Source organism: Vicugna pacos, chromosome 24, assembly GCF_048564905.1.
Source record: "Vicugna pacos chromosome 24, VicPac4, whole genome shotgun sequence".
NCBI lineage: Eukaryota > Metazoa > Chordata > Mammalia > Artiodactyla > Camelidae > Vicugna > Vicugna pacos.
In genome coordinates this window covers 27,638,854-27,660,831 of record NC_133010.1, presented here as the reverse complement: position 1 = coordinate 27,660,831, position 21,978 = coordinate 27,638,854, and the positions used below count along the sequence as shown (strand labels likewise).

General features: G+C 58.5%; 1 protein-coding gene across 12 annotated transcripts in view; it reads right to left on the bottom strand.

Moving 5' to 3' along the window:
* The window catches only part of PRELID3A (PRELI domain containing 3A), a 37,189-nt gene extending 15,360 nt beyond the window's left edge, over window positions 1-21,829 (bottom strand). For 4 of the 12 annotated variants that reach the window (XR_012063949.1, XM_072949333.1, XM_072949335.1 and 1 more), the window contains exons 1-5: window positions 8,208-8,304; window positions 2,337-2,505; window positions 1,753-1,842; window positions 1,028-1,180; window positions 626-728 (exon numbers count right to left, since the gene is read on the bottom strand). Coding sequence is in view for 11 of the 12 variants with exons in the window: in XM_072949333.1 (XP_072805434.1) it covers window positions 626-728; window positions 1,028-1,180; window positions 1,753-1,842; window positions 2,337-2,505; window positions 8,208-8,242 (550 nt within the window). In the remaining variant the exon portion in view is untranslated. Of the gene's footprint in view, window positions 1-625; window positions 729-1,027; window positions 1,541-1,752; window positions 1,843-2,336; window positions 2,506-8,207; window positions 8,305-10,910; window positions 11,239-21,024 lie in introns of those variants that run through there. The other 8 variants (XM_072949334.1, XM_072949338.1, XM_072949341.1 and 5 more) reach the window with 5 other exon arrangements.
* Between the last annotated feature and the right edge of the window lie 149 nt (window positions 21,830-21,978).

Genomic DNA, 21,978 nt, shown 5'->3' with positions numbered 1-21,978 from the left:
CCTTCCTTGGCCTGAGTTCCCCGACCTCTGTCAGGGAGGCGTGAGGCGACTCTGGCCTCACCGGGCTGCCTGCCTCCCAGGACGTTCCCTCCTTCCAGCGCTCGGACCGCGGCGCACCTGCCCGGGCTCGCGGTGTGGCCGAGGCGCGCGCCCCGACTCCCCGGGCCGAGCTACCGCCCCTCCCCTACCCGGAGCGTTCTAGAGACAGGCGGGCGGCCGGCCGGCGACAGACCACGAGCCCACACGCCGCGCGAAGGGCTCCGGGCTTCGCCGGGACCCGAGTTGCGGGAGGGAGGCCGGACGGCGGAGGCGCCTTCCCACCGCCCCGCAGAAGAGTCTCTTCTGACCAGAAATCGAGGTGGGGGCGCGGACAGCGGGCCGCCTGGACCCCCAGTCCTGACACCGCGCTCTCCGCCCGGCCCCTCCGCGGAGCTGCCCCCACGTCCCGCCCGAGGGAGGCCGCGGCCTCCAGGCCGACTCCGCGGGGGAGAGGCCAGACCGCTGAAACCCCGCGCGTCCTGCCCGCCTCGCGAACACCCGCCCTCGGACCGACAAGGGCGGCGCAGAGGCGGGTCCGGCCCGCACGGCCCTCCCCAGCCGGACGCGCCGCGGCTGCGGGTCCTACCTTCTTTGCGTTGGACGCTATCGTGCTGACCATCAGGCCCTCCAGGTGGCTGCCGAGGCCGATGCCCCTCACGGTGATGACGGCTTCCTGTGTGAGCACCGTCCTGGGGGAGCGGACAGCGGGGCTCAGCCCACCCGCCCCGGTCAGCGCCGCCCTCCCCAGCCCTGGGTCCCCTCAGCCCGACCCCGGACCCCCTCCAGCCCCGGGCACCCCCGCCCTGGGTCCCCCCCGGCCCGGAGCCCCCCCAGCCCCGGGCCCCCCGCCACCGCCGACTCCGGAACCTCCCACGCCGACCACAGAGCACCCCCCGGAGGGCCCCTCCCCGCCCTGAGTCCCCCCCCCCGCCCTACCCCAGAGCTCCTGCCCCCCGGCGCGGAGCTCCCCCAGCCGCCGCCCGCTTACCTTCCTGCGTTCTCCGGGTGGGGCGTGTACACCAGCCGCTCGCTCACCGACACCACGTTTGTGAGTGTGAGCTTCGGGAAGGAAACAGCGCTGCAGGTTGTCTCTTGCCTTTCTCCCCAGACCACTGCCCAAGTCTCCCATCTCCCGCACTGCCTGGAGCAGAGGACACACCAAAGCCCAGGGAGACGGGTCCGGCGCCCCGCACGCCTGAGCCCGGCTGTCACTTTATGCCCCTAGCAGTGCCGTGAGGTTTTCCTCCTTTTTTAGCCGAAGAGGCTCAGGAAAGGTCTCACGAGCGCCACCGCGACGCCAGACCTCAGGGGAAGGAGACGCCAAGCTTCTGGAGGGAGGAGCCGGGAGAGGAGGCGAGCGAGCTGCGCGCCTCACGTGCCGGGAATGGAGAAGCGGAAGCGCCTGCGGGGCTTCCGGACTCGGTGCAGGTGGAGACCAGGAGCGCACGTGCTCCCAGCACGCGGTCTCTGAATTTGCATTCGGCCAACATACACCTTTTAACTGGGAGACGAGAGAGGAGGGAAGGGCGGGGCCTTTTTCCAGCGGCTGCTGGGAGCCGCGTTCACGTCCTCGTGTGCGTCTTCTACACATTTACTACGTGGGACTGAAAACGCAAGGAAGGCCCGCCTCCCCGTGAAACATGAAAGGCCCCTGAGACAGCGGGGCCGGAGGCGCGCTCAGAGCCCACGCGCGTCTCCGGGGCCGGCGCTTACATTGGTGGAACACAGCTCCATCCTCTTCTCTGCTGGGTCCACGACAGAGCGCTCCTGGACGTACGTCATGGTCCTGCCGGTCCCCAAAACCTGAAACAAAGCGGCACTAGCACAGCGACACGCTCAAAGCGGCTTTTTACCCCACCGCCCCTCCCCATCAGGGGCTCTCTCTTCAACTGGGGGCGCAGGTGCGGCGCCTTCAGGCGCTTCTGCCGCAGGTGGGACGGATGGACAGGGGCGTGATGGAGCTTCGACTGAGGAGGAAGCCGGCGGGGGGCAGGTCAGCCGTGGGTCGACCCGCCCCCGCCCCCCCCGCAGTGCGGATCGGAGTCAGCTCCGGGCCGCACCTGGTGGCGCAGGAGTTGGGGGGGGCCGTTGGGGGCGGCGGACCCCGCAGGTGGTTTAGGGGGCGTGCTGAACCGCGCAGGTGGATGATTAACTCAACCGACAGAGAAACAAACCATATCTCGGGCTTCCCAGAAACCCCCAAACGGGAAGGTTGTCACTTCTTGCATATAGGTGCCAGCCTGGTGGCGGGTGTAGACCGGCCACACGGCTGTAGCCGGGCTCAGCTGCGGGCTCACCGCTCTCACGAGGCCGGGCAGCCCCCACTCGGTGCTGAGGAGGCGGAGGCTGTGAAGCCGGCCCTGGGCGTCCACACTGCGCTCCAGCACGTCCACGCCCACCACACAGGGGTTCATCGGATTCGGGTACTTCCTCATGGCAGCCTTGATGACCGTGTCCCACGGGTGGCTGGAGGGAAGCATGACCACCAGTATGAGTGACCCAGACCCCTGGTCCCTGGTCCCTGGTCCTCCTGGGACCAGGGGGCTGTGGGGGGCAGACCAGGCTCAGGTCATGCCCTCCCAGGGCTGTGCGTCCAGCTTGGCCGAGGCCCCCAGATCCTAAAGATGCAGAACTTTTGGTCTGGGGCTTCTGGGCAATGAGACAATGTCTGGCTCCCCTGCCAGTCACCGCCCGCACCCCTCTGCTCCACGGATGGAACACAGGGCGGTGACTGTTCCCACCTCCCGCTGCAGTGGACGAAGGCGCAGCTGGCCCGCCCAACCGTGTCCTGACCCCTGTCACACCTGTGGCTCCTCCACAGGGCAGATGACACCCACCCGATGCCCCAGCACTGATGTCCACAAGCTGCTACTTTGTTCCAGCTTCTAAGGGGTCTGTAACTTGAAATGGCTACATATTTTTCTGATTGTAAACAGTGTATTCAAATTTTGGGAAAATACGAAAAGCATGCAGAAAACAAAAGCGCCCACAATTCCACCCCCCCGAAGACGGGTCTGTGGGAGTCCCCAGGGTGTCCTCGTGCTGGCCCTGGGCCCTGGAGGTGAGGGGTGGACGCTGCTGTCCCTGTGTGCTGCCTGCCCTCGGGGAACTCACAGCTGGCCCCGCCTCCTGGACTCTGTGCCCTTTAGGCTGGAAGCCCGAGGCCGCCCAGGGCTCGGAGTCCGGGCACTCAGGGCGCAGCTTCCTGAGTCTCCCTTCAGAGCTCGTGCTCCCAGGAGACGCCGCACGGACCCCTGCAGAGTCTGTGTGTCTCAACACCACCATCCATTGCCCAGACTGAACAGTAGTGCAGACACGCTTACAAGCTACACTGGGCTCCCACTGCCCAGGCCACTGACCGTCCACGTTGTGTAGTTCACAGACGGTGAACAGTTCCTGCAGCGTGAGGCTGTCCTCAGAACTGTGATTCTAAGTAACCACACGGCGGGTCAGCCTGCAGGCGGGGATCTAACCAGTCCCTTCAGGCAGGTAATTCTGGTCGCGGCCAACTTTCAGGGTAAATTTCTAAAATGGAATTACTAAATTAAACAGCAAAGATTATGAACATATTGAAAGTTTTTGTTCCACATCTGACGTTCTTTCCAATGTAAACTATTGACCATGAATTTACTTTATCCTCATAGACAGAATGCTCATCCTAGGTCAAAAAGTTAGCCACAAACCCCAGACTAGAGCCAGGCACCCAACCCCTCCCCCATGTCACATCCCACGGGCTCTCCCCACCCCCGGTCAGCTCTAAAGGCCCTCTTTAACACAGAAATGCTTTCTCAAACCATGGAATCATGCCACTGAGCTGACGCATGGCATCCACTGGCTTTAACGCAAAGGGATAAAGAGGCACAGAGGAGGATGGTCCTGCTCACACTGCAGGGGACACGGAGCCACCTTCTCTGGGGAAGAACTGTCAGGGCCTGGACAACCAAGATCTAGGGAAGGAGAGAGCATCACATCCACAAGGGTGGGGTCGGGGGGCTGCTCAGCGAAATGAGCTGCGAGCTTTGCAAGTCGAGTTCTCCGGAGCAGTTCCCATAAAACCATTACTTCCAGCACAACAGGCTATGCCTTCTTAAAATCACTTAAAACTATCTAAGTTGACAAATATTTCTATTTAGCATATCTCACACAATACTGCTTTTATGTAGAAATCTTGCATCTTTCTGACAGATGATTTCAACTGAAAACAACCTACTTAAAACACATAAAAAATAATTCCAGACAAAAGAACCACGGAGAAAAAGTGCAAACAAGAACATTTTTGAAATTACAAGGCTCAAGCCCACAAGTCAGTATCACACTCTTCTTGCTTAAAGAAAACAGTCCGATACTCACTCGGCTGACAAAAGCCGAGAAGTCTGGTGCTGCCGGTGCTGGCAAGAGCCAGGGAGTGGGAAGCCAGGCCCACGGGTGGACATGAACTGCCCCCCACCGAGACCCTGTGTAAGGCAGAAGGGGACTTGCTGGAGACTCGTCCTCGGGATTCGGGTCCTGACCTTGGCAGTGGTGACCTTGGCCGAGGCTCACAGTGGCCACGGTGTCCAGTGCTCGCCAGGGAGGGGGCAGGAGGGGAGAGCAAGGCCACTCCCCACACGGCCAGATGCCGGGTGTGGGAGGAGGAAGTGGCCTGAGGTCAGAGGGTGCCTGGTCCTGCTACGACCCCCCCAGCGAAGGAGCAGCAGGCATGCGAGACCCCACAGCTGGGAGAGGGGCCTGGCCCTCGTTCCTCTGGTCTCCACTTCTGCAGGCTTTTGAAACAACCACAATAACGAGTCAAAAAAGCAGTAAGATGAAGGCGAAGTGCCTAGACCTTCCGGGAGCTGTGCCTGGGGAGCTGCTGGAGGGCTGCCCACCCCCAACACCCGAGAGCCTGTCCTCTCCCCAGAGCGGTCACTGCAGGAAGCCCATCGCCTCCAGGTCCATCCCGGGTGAGAAGGTAAAAGCACCCAAGTTCCTCTGCACGAGGACATGGGGATATGAGGCCATGCTGGTCCAGAGCGCAGGGCGCAGACTGGTTACTCAAAGCAACCGGGCTCCTGCGCAAAGATGAAGGAGGCGGGCCTGTCACTTGGCAGGAAACACTGCACAGCATCTGCTGCCAAAGATAAAGCTGGAGCTTCCAGGTGAAAACTGGGTTCCAGGAAGCCTGCATCACCGTTGGGGCCTGACGCTGGCCTGGCGGCACCTGGTGACCCACACATCCAAGTGACGCTGCGGTCATCACAGATCACATAGGAGACTCACTCAGCTACAGCCCAGTCAGGCTGGTCCTCGTGGGTGTCAGACTCCACACCACTATGACCTTGACAAGTCTGCGTGCTCTGCAGCAGCAGCGAAGAACTGCCTCAACTATTTACAAAGACCGCTGAAGTCCTCCCACGCTTCCCAGATGGGCTTTATTCCCAGACCGCGGGGGACTGGGTTTTAATCACTTACCTCGACCGAAACAACGGGCTGCGGACACTGAGCGCAGAACAGACGTGGGCATCAAGTTATCTTCCGTTCAGCCAACATCACAGAAATCGGCAAAAAGTAAATAAAACAGTAGCACTCTATTTGGTGGGGGTTAGAAACCATAGGTTTCCTAAGTTTAAAACAGTGTTCTCGATGTTAATCTAACGATTTATTATTGTTAATTTTGATGAATTAACAAATATTTTAAAATTTATCAGTTCTAACTTCTAATATGGTAAATATTAGTAGATTTAACCCACATAAACAACAATTATCCGGGGCCCCCGGTATTTCCTAAGAGCGTAAAGAGGTTCTGAGGCTGGAGTTTGAGGATTTCTGGCCCAAGCAGGCCCCTGATTAAGCGGACCAGAAACATACACAGCAGTGGTCACTGCAGCGTGATTTGTAAGAAGGGGGAAACTTAATGTCCCTTCAATCAGAGAAGGGACTAACGATGACATATTTATTCAATGGACTGTCATACAGCTGAGACACCAACGTGTGTGAACACACACGCACATCCCAGGAACGTGCTGCTGAGAAGAAAGGGAGACAAGACGGCGCCACTGATCTCTGCTTAAACAACAAACAACATCGTGTTGTGTTTCTGGATAGACACCACACGCAAGTGTCAAAGGACCTTCAAAGCACACAGCCTGGGGAGGCCACCGCCAAATTCATAATCACGACAGCCTGTGGGGAGAGTAGGGGACAGCAGGCACTTCAGCTCCTACTTGGAGGGTTCAATTTCTACTGTTTCAAAAAGGAGGGGCACTTTCCCTGCTCCTGGCCAGAAAGCAAGCCAGCCTTAGGGCGTCCTCTCCTCCAAACCTTTGCCTCCCTGAGGCAGACCCTGACCACTAGAGACCTTTCCTGGGAGCTGCTGGAATCCAAGCAGGGGATGTCTGGCCTTGACGCTGCAAGAAACACACGCAGGTCGGCTCTGAAACTGGAGATTTTGTTACAGGTCCATGGTTGCGGATGAGATTTATAAACCTGAATTTTAAAGCCTGTTAATTTTTAAGTGCCCCTTTATCTCTGTTTCAATTTCAGTCCTATGTTTTCCACTATCATTTAAACTACCTTAACCCCCAGCACACCCAGCTCAGATGGCCTTCCCATCTGGGAGCTGCTACTGTTCTCTGCTGTGTCCGACCTGCACTCCCCAGGCCTTCTTCCGTGCGCGGACACTGGAGGAAAACTGGGTAAGATGGAAAGTTTTTATGACTGATTATTTTCTGGCTTTCAAGAGTAAATGTATTAATTTCCAATAAAATATTCAACACGTATATAAAAAGAAAACAAGCACAGAAAGAGAAAGAAACTGTGTAGTCCTCAAAGGGAAAAACCCAGGGATTTCAAGGCACCAAGCAAGGGGACAACTCCACGGCTTCCAGCTCCGGCCTGGCCCCACTGGTGGAGCCCCCACACAGCATCGCTCACCCGGCCCTGCTGTGCCGCACAGTCCCCAGTTCTCATCAGAGTGCTTGGTCCTTGGCTTTTAAGTTCAAAAATCAGTGTCAGGGGGCCCGTGCCTGGCCCATGGCAGCTCATTCTGAGCATCTGGTCCCCAGGACAGTCCTCAGACCCTCAATGAGCACCTGCTATGTGCCAGAGGACAAAAACGAATGAGGTGAGGACTGAAGCGGGGTGCACGCGGCCACACGGACCAACTTCAACAATCACGCTGAGTGAGGGCAGTCAGATAGAGACCATGTGGGGTAAGACCGCGCTTTCCTGAAATGTCCAGAACAGGCAAATGGAGAAACAGGAAGCAGGTCAGTGGCTGCCAGGGGCTGGGGAGGGGAGTGGAGTGGCTGCAGGTGGGCACGAGGGATCTTCCTAGGATGAGGAAATGTTCTAAAGCAAGCCGTGGAGTTGTGTACAACTCCGCAAATTTACTAAGTCATTGGATTGTACCCTTTAATTTAAATACGTGTTTTATCCATAGTGACCTTTCACAGCTGACAATTCACTTCTGCTTGCCACCCGCCGTTTCGTGACTTCCTAGTGCGGTCCTCACCCCACCCCGACGCCAGCACCGGCCTGACGTCTCCTCTGTGCATCCAGAGGTGCCTGGTAGGTCGGTCCTCGCAAGAACTGGTAACATCTCTGCCGTCAGTCTGGGAACCGAACCCCAGGTCAGAAAGGGTGCGTGCTGAACAAAAATCGACATAAGTTGGATTCCATCAAGTCTAAAGATTTCATTAAAATTATTTCAGAGGTTTTAAACCCACTGATAATTTTTATTATAATTTTACATAAAAAGGCCAAAGGATGACAACTCTATTTCATGCAGTATTTTTTTTAACTCAGAACTGCAGTGCTATTCTAAGTGGGGTCAGGGAATTTAAATATCTCTGTTCCTTTAAAAATAGGAAAGAATGAGCTCAAAGTGTCACAGATGAAGTGACAAGAGAAGATGCCACTTGGGTCACGAGGGCATCTTTACTCAGCTGGACGCATTCCACGCGCACCGCGCATTCGGGGCCAAAGACCCCCACGTGCCCACGCTGGCCCCCTCCCGAGCGCGTGACCAGCCTCACGGAGGGTCTCGGCCCCCGCCCCGCGCGACCGCGGTACGCGAGGCGAGGCCAGGCCTGCGGGGCCTTGGACCGCGTCCCCGCCGGCCCTGCGGCCCCGGAGGGATAGAGCCCGCCCAGGCCGGTCCGGACCCACTGCGGCCGCAGCCGGCTCACCTGAACACGTGCTCTGAGCTCCAGACCCTCATCATCGCCGCCGCCGCCGCCGCCGCCGCCGCCGCCGCCGCCGCCGCCGCCGCCGCCGCCGCCGCCGCCGCCGAGCGCGGGCTGGGGATGCTCGGCCCCGGGATGCTGCAGCAGGGATGCTCCGCTCCACGCGGGGCGGGGCGTGCGGACGCGAGGGGCGGGGCGGGCGGTCACGTGTGCGGCGGGCGGGGGCGGGGCTCGTCCGCGTTCCCGCGGCTCAGGCTGTCTGAACGCCCCCAGCCCCCCTGCAGCCCGGCGGGTCCCCTGGGGGAAGGACAAAGGAAAGGTCGCCAGGAGTGGAAGAGGAGGGAACCGGTGTCGGTGGTGGGTAGGCCTGCTTTAGACCAGGGCGCGCGCCCCGCACAGGACTGAAGGCCCCGGGAAGCCCACCCCTCGTGGACCAGGCGTGCGACCCCCGCGTCCCCGCTCTCCGCGAGGGGCCGCGACAGCACCTGGTCGGCGCGCACCCTCAGTCCACCTGGCAGTGGGCGCGGCCACGGGGTTCGCTACTGTCTTCATCCACAGGGGAGATGGAGGCTGATGTTTCAAAGGGATGGCTCCCAAGTCTTGGAGAGAAAGCAGTCCTGGGTTTGCGACTGGCAAAAGGCTTGCGCAGCCTTTACAAACGTTTACGTCCGTCTCAAAAAGACAAGGAACTGACAAGTGTTGGAGAGTAGCTGCTCCCAGCCCGGGGAGGAGAGGCTCTTCCCCTTCTGCACCTAGGGAAGTCTTTTTTTCCTTGTTAGGCCTGTAACCCTGCACTACCACAAAGCCGTCGAGTGCATTCAAGTGAGATGCTAGTTTGAGAACAGGGTGGCTCCCGCAGGGTGGCCTGCGGCAGGAGGCACGGACTCCATCAGCCGGCTACTGAGCCACTGCACGACCCTGGGTGGGAGTGGGGAGCCCACCTGCGCGGGGAGCGAGTGAAGGGGAGACAGCAGGGGGCAGCCAGAGGCCTCACTGGCCGTTCCCACATGTGACTCTAACCTCCTGGTGATCCTCCCAAGGTGGTGCCACCGTCCCTGCTGTACTAATGAGCAGGCGGGGTTCACGGGGCTGACAGAGGCAGAGCTCACAGAAGGACCGCGTTTGTGAGGGTCCCCGTCACGGCCGTGCTGCAGGGACCAGCGGTGTGGCCAGGCCAGCTGTGGAACACACCCTGCGTGAGGCTCTGGGCTCAGGGCTGTCGTTTTGGTTTTAAAAAGCATTATTATTTACAATAGGCATTTTGCACAAACACGTACTGAGCATGAGGCGGAAGAAACGGGGCAGGTGGTGAGGATCAGAGGACACTGGAGTGAGAGTCTGTGGGGAAGTGAGGCCCTGGCCAGGAACCTTCTCAGTGCAGACACTCCTCCGTGGCGGAGCCGGGGTCCCAGAGCAGGCGTGACTGAGGGTGGCCCCAGTCTCGCTGTCTCTGGGCCTGCCGTGCCTTCAGGTCTACCTGGCACACAGCTGTGGGGTCCGGCCAGCCACACCCGGCTCAGGTGTCAGCCTTCTGCGGTGACATCACCACTTGTACACGCCTCCCTCTGAGACTCACCACCACATGCTATGACCGCCAGGAACTTCCGAAATACAGCAGGCACACGTAACTGACTGCTGAGCAGTAACCCTGCCTCAAGTCCGGCACTGCCACCTCCATTTTCAAAGACCACCCTTCCCCGTGAGCAGCCGCAGCATCTGGCGGGCTGCGCCCACTCCTCTGCACCTGTCAGGGAGAGTCCACACCTGCTCCTCCCACTGCCCTCTGCCGTCCACTCCATAGCCCACCTCCTCCCAGAGGAGGGCCTCCAGCCCCTCCCCCGGCCCGTGCTGCCTGAGAACTGCTGGGCACTCTCTCCTGGGAACTGCGCCCTCTCTGTTCCCCGTCCTTCTCGTCTCCCTCTGCACCTTCTCCCTGAGCGGACTCACTGCGTGTCAGTTTCCCCAGCTCCCCAGCCTGCACCTCCACCCCATCTCTCCCCACCTGCCCAGTTGCCCGCGGGCATCCCCTGCGTTCCCCTCAAATGCATCATTGCCAAGCATCCCCGTCTTCCAGGATTCACTGTTCAGCTTCACGGCGTCACCCAGGCGCCCCAAGCTAGAGCAACCCTGACCCTCCATCCAACCAGTCATCCTTTGGGATTCACCTCTTACAGACTGTTTCAACCCATCCCTTCTCCTAGATTCTGGAAGAGCCAGTATGATGTAACAGCTGTAGCTGAAGGTACGGGTTTGAAGAGGAACAAACCTGGGATCCAGTCCTGGCTCCCCTTCTGCAACCTGCTAACCTCCCCTGACATGAGTCACCACCCATGACATGGAGACACTAATAGTAGGACCCTGTGGGACTTGTGGGAAAGAATGAGGGCGGACGTAAAGTCCTGAGAGCGGTGGCTGGCGTCGCCATGACTGTGTGAGGACGCCAGCCCCACTCCGTCCACTGTCACCCCTCTCCGGGTTACCTGACAGCCTCCTAGCTGGCCCTTCAGTGGTGTCCCATCAGCCTGACCCCCCAGCTTTGGCTGGCCATCCCTGGGGTGCCCTTGCTCCTTGGTCCTCCTGGGGCTGCTCCCCACACCCCCGCCGATGCTCCACGTGTTGTTCTAGCATCTCCACACCTGTGTGTTCGTCTCTCCCACAGGCTAGAGCTCCTCAGGAGGCAGGTGAGCCTCTGTGCCTCTCTCTTACCTTTGCAGTTGGCATCTCTGGGGTGAGATCCGGGATCAGGCTTTGTTAATGGGCAGCTGGGGCAATCCTGGGGCCATAAGGCCTGGAAAGACGTCCCGCACCAGACTGAGCTCTGGGAGGGCGGGCCTGGCTCAGTTCTGTGTGCCCAGGCTCTGTCTCAGCACCTGGCAAACAGGATGCACTTGACGACTGCTTGTTCAGGGAGCCGAGGATGGCTCCGAGGGTGCCCGGGAGCGGCTCGGCCGGGGCGGGTGGGGCTCCACCCCTTGTCACCACTGCAGAGCCACCTGGTCAAGGTCCAGGAAGCCCTGGTACCTGCGGGGATCACCTGTGGGGTAAATCGAGAGGTTCTTCAATCAGCAGTCTAATGTTTGTTTTTTTCTCTATTCGTGTTCTATGTACTGAGTTCAAATTTCACTTTTACAAGTCTGCTGCTGAGAATAAGTAAGTTTGAAGACTACTGTAGCAGAATAGCTTTTTAATTTAGGGACAAAAATCCATCTCCCAGGAGGTGAGGGGCCTGGTCCTTTCCCACTGTCAGTGAGCGGTGCTCTTCACTAGGCTCTGACGTTTGCTTGATCCTCAGGTGCAGTGATTGGGAAGGTGTGCTTTGCAGGGACCCCCTCACCCCGCCGGCGGTCGGGGCCGGAGGGCAGGAGGCCCAGAGCCTAGGCAGGAGCATTATTGGAATCCAGGGGCGAGTTCTCCAGCCAACACCAGAAGTATCCCGAACCTCAACGCAGCCGAGACATTCTCACGTTTTATTAAAACAGAGTACACTTCTGACCTTTTACTTTCTATGGCACGTGCTTCTCTGTCCCAGCCCTACACACAGTTCCTGAAGCACAGCTCCAGCACACAGCCAGCCCGTCACTCCTTATTTCTGCTCCCGGGCACTTTGTTCTGTCCAATCCCTTAATGCCTCTGGCACTGCAAAGAGGGCTTATGACCAAGGGGACTGGTGTCCAAAACAGTTCTCACTTTTCTCGCAAGAAGATACAACTAGGAAAAATCTAGGAACTGTATGATTTTTGTGCACTACTGTGGCCAGCAGTTTTAGAAGAACACCTGATCACTGCCAAGTGATGACTGGGGGTACTCTGCCCTGCCATGCGTGGAACTTGCATTGCTGGGGTCTGATTCACTCTGCTGCTCACTGTCACCTGGCAGGTAGACACTGCTCTCTCTAGGACCCTTCACTGGGGCACACTTCCCAGGCACGGCAGCACAAGGTCAGGCCAAGCGGGACTTCGGCCTCCCTGCCCGGCCGCCTGTAACGGAGCAGAGCCCTTTGTGAACAAGTCTCCTTGACTTGGTGCCAGAGAGGCTCTCCGGGCAATGTATCTGGTTGGAGAACCCCAAATCCCACTCGCCTTCACCCCGTCTCCGGGACTGCTGAGAGCACCCCCTGCATCAGGACCTCCTACAGCCCCAGGGTGGGTCCAGGAACGTCTAACCACTGAGTTGGGGGGGCTTTAACTAAGGCCCTCTCAGACAGTGTCTCCCCTTGCAGCCCCCCGAAGACGGGGCCGCGCTTCAGTGAGCACGCCTAGACCACTTGGAAGCGGCCACCCTAGGAAGAGGCCGCTGGGAGGGTGAAGGCAGACCAGAGAGCCCGCCCGCCGCCTGCCAGGCCATGCTGAAATCCCACAACAGGAGCAGCTCCAGGAGAGGACTCATCTTCCCCTGCAGGTTCACTCCTTTCCCAGCTGTCAACCTCTTGTCACAGACACAGCTGTTGTCTAGACGCTCTTTTTCAAAACCCAAATCCAAATCCAAACAAAGCCCACTAAAAAAGCAACAACAATAAAAAAAGAAAGAAAAAAAGAAAAGAAAGCAGACTAGAAATAAGGAGTCTATCCCAACAGCCAAGCCTCTACCCAGCAAGCCTGCCACGAGCGCGCGCAGTCGGTACCGGGAGCCCCGTGCCAGTACGGCCAGCCTGCTTCCCTCCGCGTCACTGCGTGGCCAGTACAAGCTGGCGGATGCAGAAAGCTGGCTAACCGACGGCTCCCTGAATTATAGTATCACTTTTCACTTGGACCTCTATCGCCAGCACTTGAAAAAATGGGAGGAGAGCCCTCCTACCCAGTTTTTCATGGTGCTTTGCCAAAACAAGGGCCTCGGTAAGAAACGCGAGGCTAGTTCAGATCTCACTCCCTGGTGTTGCATCTCAGCCTGAGGGTCCTCTCCACTTCCTCCTTCCCCAGGGGGCAGCCGCTCCCCCTTCCGACGGTTCACTCACATCTACCCGACCTCTCCTCCCTCACACTCACCTCCTCCCGACAGGAGGGCCCCTCCCCAGCTCTCCCACCCCCATCTCTCGACCCAGGGACAGGTCCAGCGCACCCCCACCCACAGCGGCGCTCAGCACCAGCACTCTGGGGTCGGGAGGCCCCCAGTGGAGAGGTGGCTGGCCACTGTGCCCGCACCCTTCTCATCCTCAGAGCTGTACGACTGGAAGGGTCCATCTGAGGGTTTGGGGTGGGGGGGAACCCGAGCAAGTCCTTGATTTCGACTGAGGAATACTGCACACCCATTTCCCCACTTGGGCGTGCGGCCTAACCCTCCTCAACATCCTGCTCTCCAGGGAAGAGAAGGCACTGATTGTAAGTACTGCAAGGGAGGGACCTGAGAAAACAAATGGAAAAGGTCCAGGGCACGCTGCAGACCAGCCTGGAGGCCAGGTCGTTCCCGACACCGACACTGGGTGGGGCCATCGGGAAGAAAGCAGCGCCTCACACGTTTCAGCCGTCTGACTCTCAAGGACACTCAGTCGGCCAGGAAGAAACCCTGAAGTTGGAGCAGGGTTCAGGGAGCCAACCAAGGATGGAAGGAAAATCCCTCGGCCTTCCCCGAGAGCCCCAGGGAGTGCCTCTGGGTGTGCACGAACGTGAGCCCAGAGTCAGCAGAAGGGCAGGCCATTCTTCAGTCCCGTTTCATTCCCAGAGCGCCCCAGACTTTAGGAGAAAGTTACAGAGGTTGGAGCTAGGGCCCAGCACACCCACTTCCTGGCTGATGGGGCCCCCACTCCTGCCACTGCAACATCGAGGAGTGTCCCCAGGATTCAGAGACCACACCTGCAGTGGAGAGAGGCCCTCAGAGCCATCAGTGTGCACACTGCACACAGCAGGGCCACTGGCAGAGGTGTCTCCAGACGTCTGAGAGGAAGCTAAGTGGACTGCGTGTCCTGGCCACCTCTCACACAAGGAAGAAGAGGAGGACTGGAGGGGCCCAGGGCCTCCTCGGAGAACCCTGGAACTTACCCCCGAGGAGCCTCGGCTGACCCTGACAACAGGGGGCGAGAAGGTTGGCCACCTCCTCGGTCTTGAACACCCGACGGCAGAACGCCCAAAGGTAAGTGTAAGACACAGGGAGTGGAAGAGAAGCCCCAGGGGCACAGTTTTCTGGAGCCCCTTGAGTGCGACTTGGAAGGGAAAGTGTCATCTCACTCTCTTATGTGTCCCAAATGCCCGATTCCCCTAATAGGAAGAGACATTATACAAACTGGGAGCCACAACCTACCCCTAAGACAAAACCCTGACCATCGGAACACCCCACTCCCCTCCATCCTGCAGCCCCAGCGCTGGGCCCTCCACTGACAATAACAGCCCACGTAACCTTGAGGGGTTAGTCCGTCAGTGTCAGCGTGGGCCTCTGACACCACCAGGCGTAGGGCCAGGGGCACCACCAGTCGTAGTCAAGCTGTGACCCGGTCACCAGCACCCAGATAACAAACGAGAGGCCTTAAGCAAGGAGGCCCAGCGGGCATTAGCCCCAGAACAGAAAGCCTGCTCGAACCATGGCTCCTTAGACACCCAGCCCCGTCGGCACGCCTGCCCCCAGGAAAGGAGCCAGTGGGAGCGCCAGCCAGCTCAGGACCTCCGGCCGAAACTGAAGCCACTGAGGAGACTCACCCCCTGGTCCCCAGCTACCCCTGGCTTTCCACCCGAGTCCCTGAGAGGACCTGGTACTCAGGGCTGGGTTTAAAGGACACCTTCTTTTGTGCGCCCTGAGCTCTGGAATATCCTCCCAAGGGGTGTAAAAAGCTCCCCGCCCTCCGAGGAAAGCTTTCAGCCGAGGGCTTTGATGGCCTGCAGTTAGAACAAGGTCTGTACCTCGACGTGTGGAAGACATTCGAGCCCCCAGCCCCACCAGCGAGCTTTCTGAGCACAGCTGACCCCTTAAGCCATCCAGCTGAGGCGGGATAGAACGTTTCAAGGAAGAAGCCCAGCCCTCCCTCAGCAGGCAGGGCGCCGGGCTCTGCTGCCCGCGGTTCCCCAGCTTTGGCTTAAAGGCTAAGCCCTCGTATGAACAGCTAAAAGGGAAGGACCCTGACCACTTCGCGTGGACCCCCAGTTGTGACCGGCCGCTCCTGGAACTGAAAGACCAGCTCGTGAGCCCCTGCGTTACCTTCGCAGCCTGAGCCGCCCCTTCGTCTGCGTGGGGCTCACACAAAACTGGGGCCTCTGACTCGGGCCTGTCTTCCTAAGCAACCGGGCCAAGCGCTGAAGGAAGCCTCCATGCTTGCGGCTGCAGCTGCTGCCTCCCAGCGCCTCCCAGAGGCTAACGAATTAGCTTTGGGACAGCCCCTGACCGTCCGGACCCCCGCCACCTCCAGCCCCTCATTAGGAGAGAAGCCAGACCAGTTGTCCCCTGGCGAACCCTGCATGTCCAAGGCGTGCTTCTAGACACCCGTCTGTGACGTCCCTGCGACCCCAGACGCGGCCGTGAGGGAGTCATGGAGCAGGTTCACGCCAGCAGGCCCGCCCCAGAGAGCTCCCCTGTACAGAATGCAGAGCTGAACAGTCCACCGACGGGAGTTGCTGAAGGCAGGATACAGGGTGGTTTCCGTCACAGAAGGGGGCTGCCTGTTCTGCCCAGGAGGCCAAGCTAACTGCCCTAATCAGGCCCCCAGAACTATCTGCATGGCTCTAAATGTGCCTGTTCAACACTACACTCGTGGGGCCATCTGCAGGGAGAGGGGAATGCTGACCTCAGGGCATAAACAGATTAAAAGCAGTGGGAAACCCATGTGGCTGCTGGAAGCTGTATTCCTGCCAAAGGAGGTTATCACTGCCGAGGCCACCAAAAGCGAGAAGCAAAAAGAATAAGAGGAAACAACAGTACAGAGAGAGGCATACATGCAGGTCCAGTCTGGCAAGCCGATTTTACAGTAATGCCCTAGGCGCAAGGAAGTTTCAGATACTTGCTGTTTTTGACAGCCCACCTGAACTGAGACTGTCTGGGGGTCTCTAAGGCCCCGCCCAAGGAAACAGCCCCTCAGCTTGGGCTCCCCAAGTCCATCCAGAGTGACAGCAGCCCAGCTTTGCTCCCCAAGTTACTAAGGGGAGCCCTAATAACAAACGGGGTGTATATGCCGTGTGGAGACCACAACCCTCAGGAAAAGCAGCAAGAACACATCGAACCCTCAAAACAAACTCCAACAAACTACGTCAAGAGAGCCATCAGCCCCGGCTCTCCCTTCTTCCCCCACAGGAAAGCACAGGCTCAGTCCACACGCACTCATGTACGGAGAGCCACCCGCGAAGGACCAGCTGCACAGCCAGCCTCGGGGGGGGGTGTCCGACTGAAAGACTCCCAGGGGAACCCAGAGCTGCCTTCCCCTCCTGACGCGGTTTTACATCCTCTCTCCCCTGAGGTCTGGGTTTGAGAACATGGAAGGCTGGAAATCCACAGGACCAGGGAGACCCAGGTGGACAGGACCTTAACTAGTGATCCTGACTCCTCGTTCTGCCTTAAAATCACAGGGCATGACCCCCTGGGTTCACCTTACCTGAGTGAAGACACTCGGTACACCTGGAACCTGTCACAGACCTTACGTTACTTTCAAAAGGACAAACTTACCAGTAGGTGAGTCACGTCAGGGACAGACTTAGCAGCTGGCCTTACCTGGCTTCTGCTGTTTTGCCAAGCCCCCTCCCCGTCCCTGCTGGGCGCTGGGGACATTAATACTGCGAGTAGCACACGTGGCCGCTGCCGTCTGTTCTTCCTTGTCTGCTCCCCTCTTACAGCCGCCACGAGGAGCGGGGACTTAACACAACAGTAAATCACAGCCCACGGACAGAACCTGTCCCCGTGCTGGATCGGTCACCCCCACCCTCAAAGTGACATTTATGGATTAAAGTTGTTACGTTTTACCCCGAGAACAACCCCCTCATTCTCACCTGGGCTGACAGGTCTGCTACACCTGCCCCTCCTATACCCCGCCCCTAACGCACCTGCCCTGCCCCCACCCAAGGCAGGGACCTGCAGGAACATCCTGGGGCTGCTCTGGACTCTGACCAGTGCCTCTTCCACTGTTAGAACTGGCATGCGGCCAGACAGGAGCAGAAAAAGGAGCACCACCAGGCGGCAGGAAGCCACACATCTGCTAAACAGGGCTCCCTGGGCAGACAAAGAAAAGCAAGAACCTCCGGACTGACAAGACGTCATATGTCTTGAGGTGACAGGGGTCTCAGAGGCAGAAAAAGGTGGGAAAAGGCCAGAATCTCTGGTGTCCGAATGTAACCTTTTGCTCATTATGCCCTCATTTTAACACGATCAGCCTCCTAAACGAGAAGTGCCCATCATGTGCCGAGGCCGAGATACGTTCGATCCAGACTAAACAAGGACAGAAATCCCTCCTGGCCTCCCTTCCTCCAGAAGGTGCAGCGGGATGAAAATCAGGGAACACGACCGCAGGCCCCTCCCTCCCCGTGAATATCCCCCCCGTTCATTTTCCACCCCGTGTAACTCAGGGCAGCGGCTCACCACTCCGAGTGTGCTATCGCAATAAACCCTCGCTCTGCTTTCTTCATCTCCACGTCTCATCTCTGCATTCCTTCTGTGATGAGACAAAACTTTGCTCTCCGGTGACACCATCGCCCCTCGATTTATGTGCCCCCCAGGTTCACTCCCTCTGAACCAACTCACTGAATACGCACAGGAATCAGTCAGGAGGTGTGCTCAGTGGGGAGGGAAGACGCCAGCTGCCAGGTGTTTAGCATATGGCCCACCTAAGGCGGGGGGGGGGCAGGTAAAAGCCACTAGGCACGAATCCCCCAGTGGCCCCGCTGTGCAGGCGGGCCTCTCTTCCCACACTGCAAGGACACTCCGCCTCGGGCTGGCTGCTTACGGAGGTGGTTCAGCTCCTCAGAAGTGCACCACGCCTGCACCCCCCCACCCCGGGTGCCGGATCTTCTGCGGCCCAAGAGTGAATCAGCTGTCTCATCAGAACACCCCCAAGTCCTCTGTCCCTTCCCCGGGACAGGCTCTGGCCTGTCCTTGCTTAGATAAAGCCCACTTTGTGCGCAATGCACGCTAGGCCGGCCAAGTTCCAGGAGCCCAGGTATGACCATTCGTAATGTCACCTGGCCCTGACTTAAAGGGCACCAGGACCCAGCCTGGCAGGAGTGGGGTTGCTCTCAGACTGGGGGTCCCAGGGGAAGGTTTCACAAACCATGAAACCAGTCTACAGAATCTCACGCCAGACCTTGAGAAATTATCCTAAAATACGACGGATGCTTTACAAGGACCCTGTACTTCTCTGGCCTCACTAGCAAATTTCGTTCTCGACCACAGGCCAGACCTGGACCTTCTGGTTGAGCGGGGGTAGTACCCGCAGCTGCTCACAAAACCCGCGGCACGACGTCAATACCGCTGGTCAGACTGAGGTAACCACAGAAGCAGACAAGGAGGCTCCACAGCCACACAGGCACAACACACAAGGTCCAGAGCCAACCTCCCTCTGCAATACGGTCACAAGGAGTCGCCCTGTTACCCCAGCATGTCTGGGGGCAGAAGTTTCTCTCAAGGCAAGGCTGACCCCACACAGTTTTACCTGCTGTGGGCCTGGTTCCTGACGTCACTACACACCCTCACCGTCAAAGTTCACAGCCTGCATCCTCCCATCCCAGGGTCCTGACGTCACAGCTGCGTCCCCAGTCGCAGAGTCTCTGACGTCAGAGTGTGCGCCCTCCCTGCAACAGTTCCTAACGTCGCAGACTGCACCCTCCTCATAATAGGGTTGGTGACATCACACACTTCGCCCTCCTTGTCCCTGGGTTCCTGAGGTCACAGTCTTAGCCCTTATCGTCCTAGGCTTTCTGACGTCACAGCCTGCGCCTACTTGGTTACAGGGTTCTGTACGTCACAGCCTGCGCTCTAAGTCGCAGAGTCATGACGCCACCATCTGCATCCTCAGTCGCAGAGTCCCTGACATCACATTCAGCGCCCACTCGGTCTCAAGATTGTGTACGTCACAACCTGAGCCCTCAGTCGCAGAGTCCCTGACATCACAGCCTGCGCCCACCCAGTCGCAGAGTCCATGACATCACCACTACGTCCTCAGTCGCACAGTACCTGACATCACACCTGCGCCCACCCAGTCGCAGATGCCATGATGTCATAGCCTGCGCCCACCACGTCTCAGAGTCCTTGACGCCAGAGTGTGTGCCCTCCCCGCAACATGTTCCTAACGTTGCAGTCTGCACCCTCCTCATAATAGGGTTCGTGACATCACACACTTCATCCTCCCTGTCGCTGGGTTCCTGAGGTCACAGCCTATGTCCTCAGTCACAGAGACCCTGTTGTCACAGCTGCGACCTCAGTCGCAGACTCTATGACGTCATAGCCTTGCCCACCCAGTCGCAGAGCCCCTGTCACAGTGTGCGCCATCCCCACAACATGTTCCTAACTGTTGCATTCTGCACCCTCCTCATAACAGGGTTCATGACATCACACACTTCGCCCTCTCGGTCGCCCTCCCTGTCAAAGCCTGCGTCTTCAGTCACAGAAGCCCTGACATCACAGCCTGCGTCCTAAGTCACAGACGCCCTGTAGTCACAGCTGCGTCCTCAATAGCCGACTCCATGACGTCATTGCCTGCGCCCACTGGGTCGCAGGGCTCTGTACGCCACAAACTGAGCCCCGTCGCACAGCCCATGACGTCACATCCTGAGACCAATCTGTCGCGGTCATGACATCACAGCAGGCGCCGTCAGTCGCAGAGTCCATGGTATCACACCTGCGTCCTCAGTCTCACAGTCCATCACGTCACAGTATGTGCCCTCCCAGCAATATATTCCTAACCTCGCAGTCTGCACCCTCCTCATAACAGGGTTTGCAACATCACTCACTTCGCCCTCCCTGTCGCTGGGTTCCTCAGGTCACAGTCTTGGCCCTTCTCTTCTCGGGTTTTCTGAGAGTCATAGACGTCAGTGTGTGCCCTCCCGCAACACGTTCCTAACGTCGCAGTCTGCACCTGTTACGGAAACGACAGACCAGCCAAGAAACAAGCACCACTCGGAAGGTTGGAGTACTCAGATTTATTATGCCGTTGGGCTCAGAGGGGCTTCTGCTCCGAAGCTCTGAGCACCTCCAAAACGTGTGCATGAGGTTTTATAGAGTTAATTACAAGCTAGGGGTATTCGCCAATAGGCATGGAACACCCTGAGCAGCATCATTATCACAAAAGCAGAGTCAGGGAGGCAGCAAACTGACATTCCAAGGCCAGATATGTCTCTCTGAAAATTTACCTGACTAGCAAAAAAAAAAAAACGTGAGGAGGGAATGAGCAAACCAACACACAGATTTATGAGTTAGGCCAGCAAAACTCAGGTCAGTAATCCGACACTTGTTAAACTTCGATTTACGAGTAGGCCCAGCCCAGCTTTTCCTTCACACACCCTCATCGTAACATGGTTCGTGACATCACTCACTTTGCCCTCACTGTCACGGGGTTCCTGAGGTCACAGCCTGAGTCCTCAGTCGCAGAGGCCCTGTTGTCACAGCTGCGTCCTCCGTCTGAGTCCATGACGTCACAGGCTATGCTCACCTGGTCGCAGGGTTGTGTACGTCACAACCTGCGCCCTCAGTCGCAGAGTTCCTGAGGTCACAGTCTACACCCACCAGATCAGAGTTCATGACGTCACAGCTGCGTCCTCAGTCGCAGTCTCTGGCGTCACAGTGTGCGCCCTCCCCACAACATGTTCCTAATGTCGCAGTCTGCACCATTCTCATAACAGGGTTCATGACATCACACACTTCGCCCTCTTTGTCGCTGGGTTCCCGAGGTCACAGTCTTCACCCTCCGCTTCCCGGGGTTTCTGACCTCACAGCCCGCGCCATCAGTCGCAGGGTTCCTGACGTCAGTCTGCACTCTCTCCGTCACAGTCTACACCCGTCCCATCGCAGTGTTCCTGATCTCAGTCTACACCCTCCCTGTGAAAGGGTTCCCAACATCACAGTCTTCCTTCTCCATGGCCAGCTTCCTGATGTCACTCTACACCGGTCCAGTCGCAGGCCTCCTGACGTCACAGTCTGCGCCGTCCTGTCTCAGGGTCCCTGACGTCATTGGCCACGCTCCATCCTCCCAGAGTCCCCGATTTCACAGGCCACGCCCTCCCCGTCTCAGAATTGCTTGTGTCACTGTGTGCGCCAGCCTCGTCTCAGGCTTCTTGGCGTCACAGCCTGCGCCATCCCAGTCCCCAGGTCCATGACGTCAAGGCCACGCCCTCCTCCCCCAGGGTCCCTACGTCACAGGCCACGCCCTCCCCGCTTCAGAGCTGTCGATGTCAATGTCAATGAGTAAGCACGCCGCGTCGCAGGGCTCCTGACGGCGTCACTGTCTCCCTAGGCTCCGTGGTTGTGACACTTGCACTGCTCTCTGAGAGATCAGGGCTGTTCGTTCTCGGCTCTTCCAGAGCCTAGGACAGACGGAGCCTGCCACAGAGACGGCGCCAAGGAATGGACGCTCAATAAAGTATTTGACGAAGGACCTACCGAGAGAGACCAAAAGTGTGGAAGATGGCCTCCGCGCTGAGGAAAAGGAGTCATATGTCGGGTCTCAAGCACCTCTGCATGGCCCTCCCGTGCTCCAGCCGTTCCAGCGCAGCCGCACGCGCCCGGCCCCGCCCCTCCCTTAGCCCCACCCTCAGCTCCGCCCACATCGCCTCCAAGTCCCCCACTAGGCCCGCCTCCAGCCTCGCCCTCGGCCTCTGAGCTCCTCCCCTTAGGCCCCGCCTCTGTCCCTGGCCAAGGGAGGGCGCAGCGGAGGCGGAGCCGC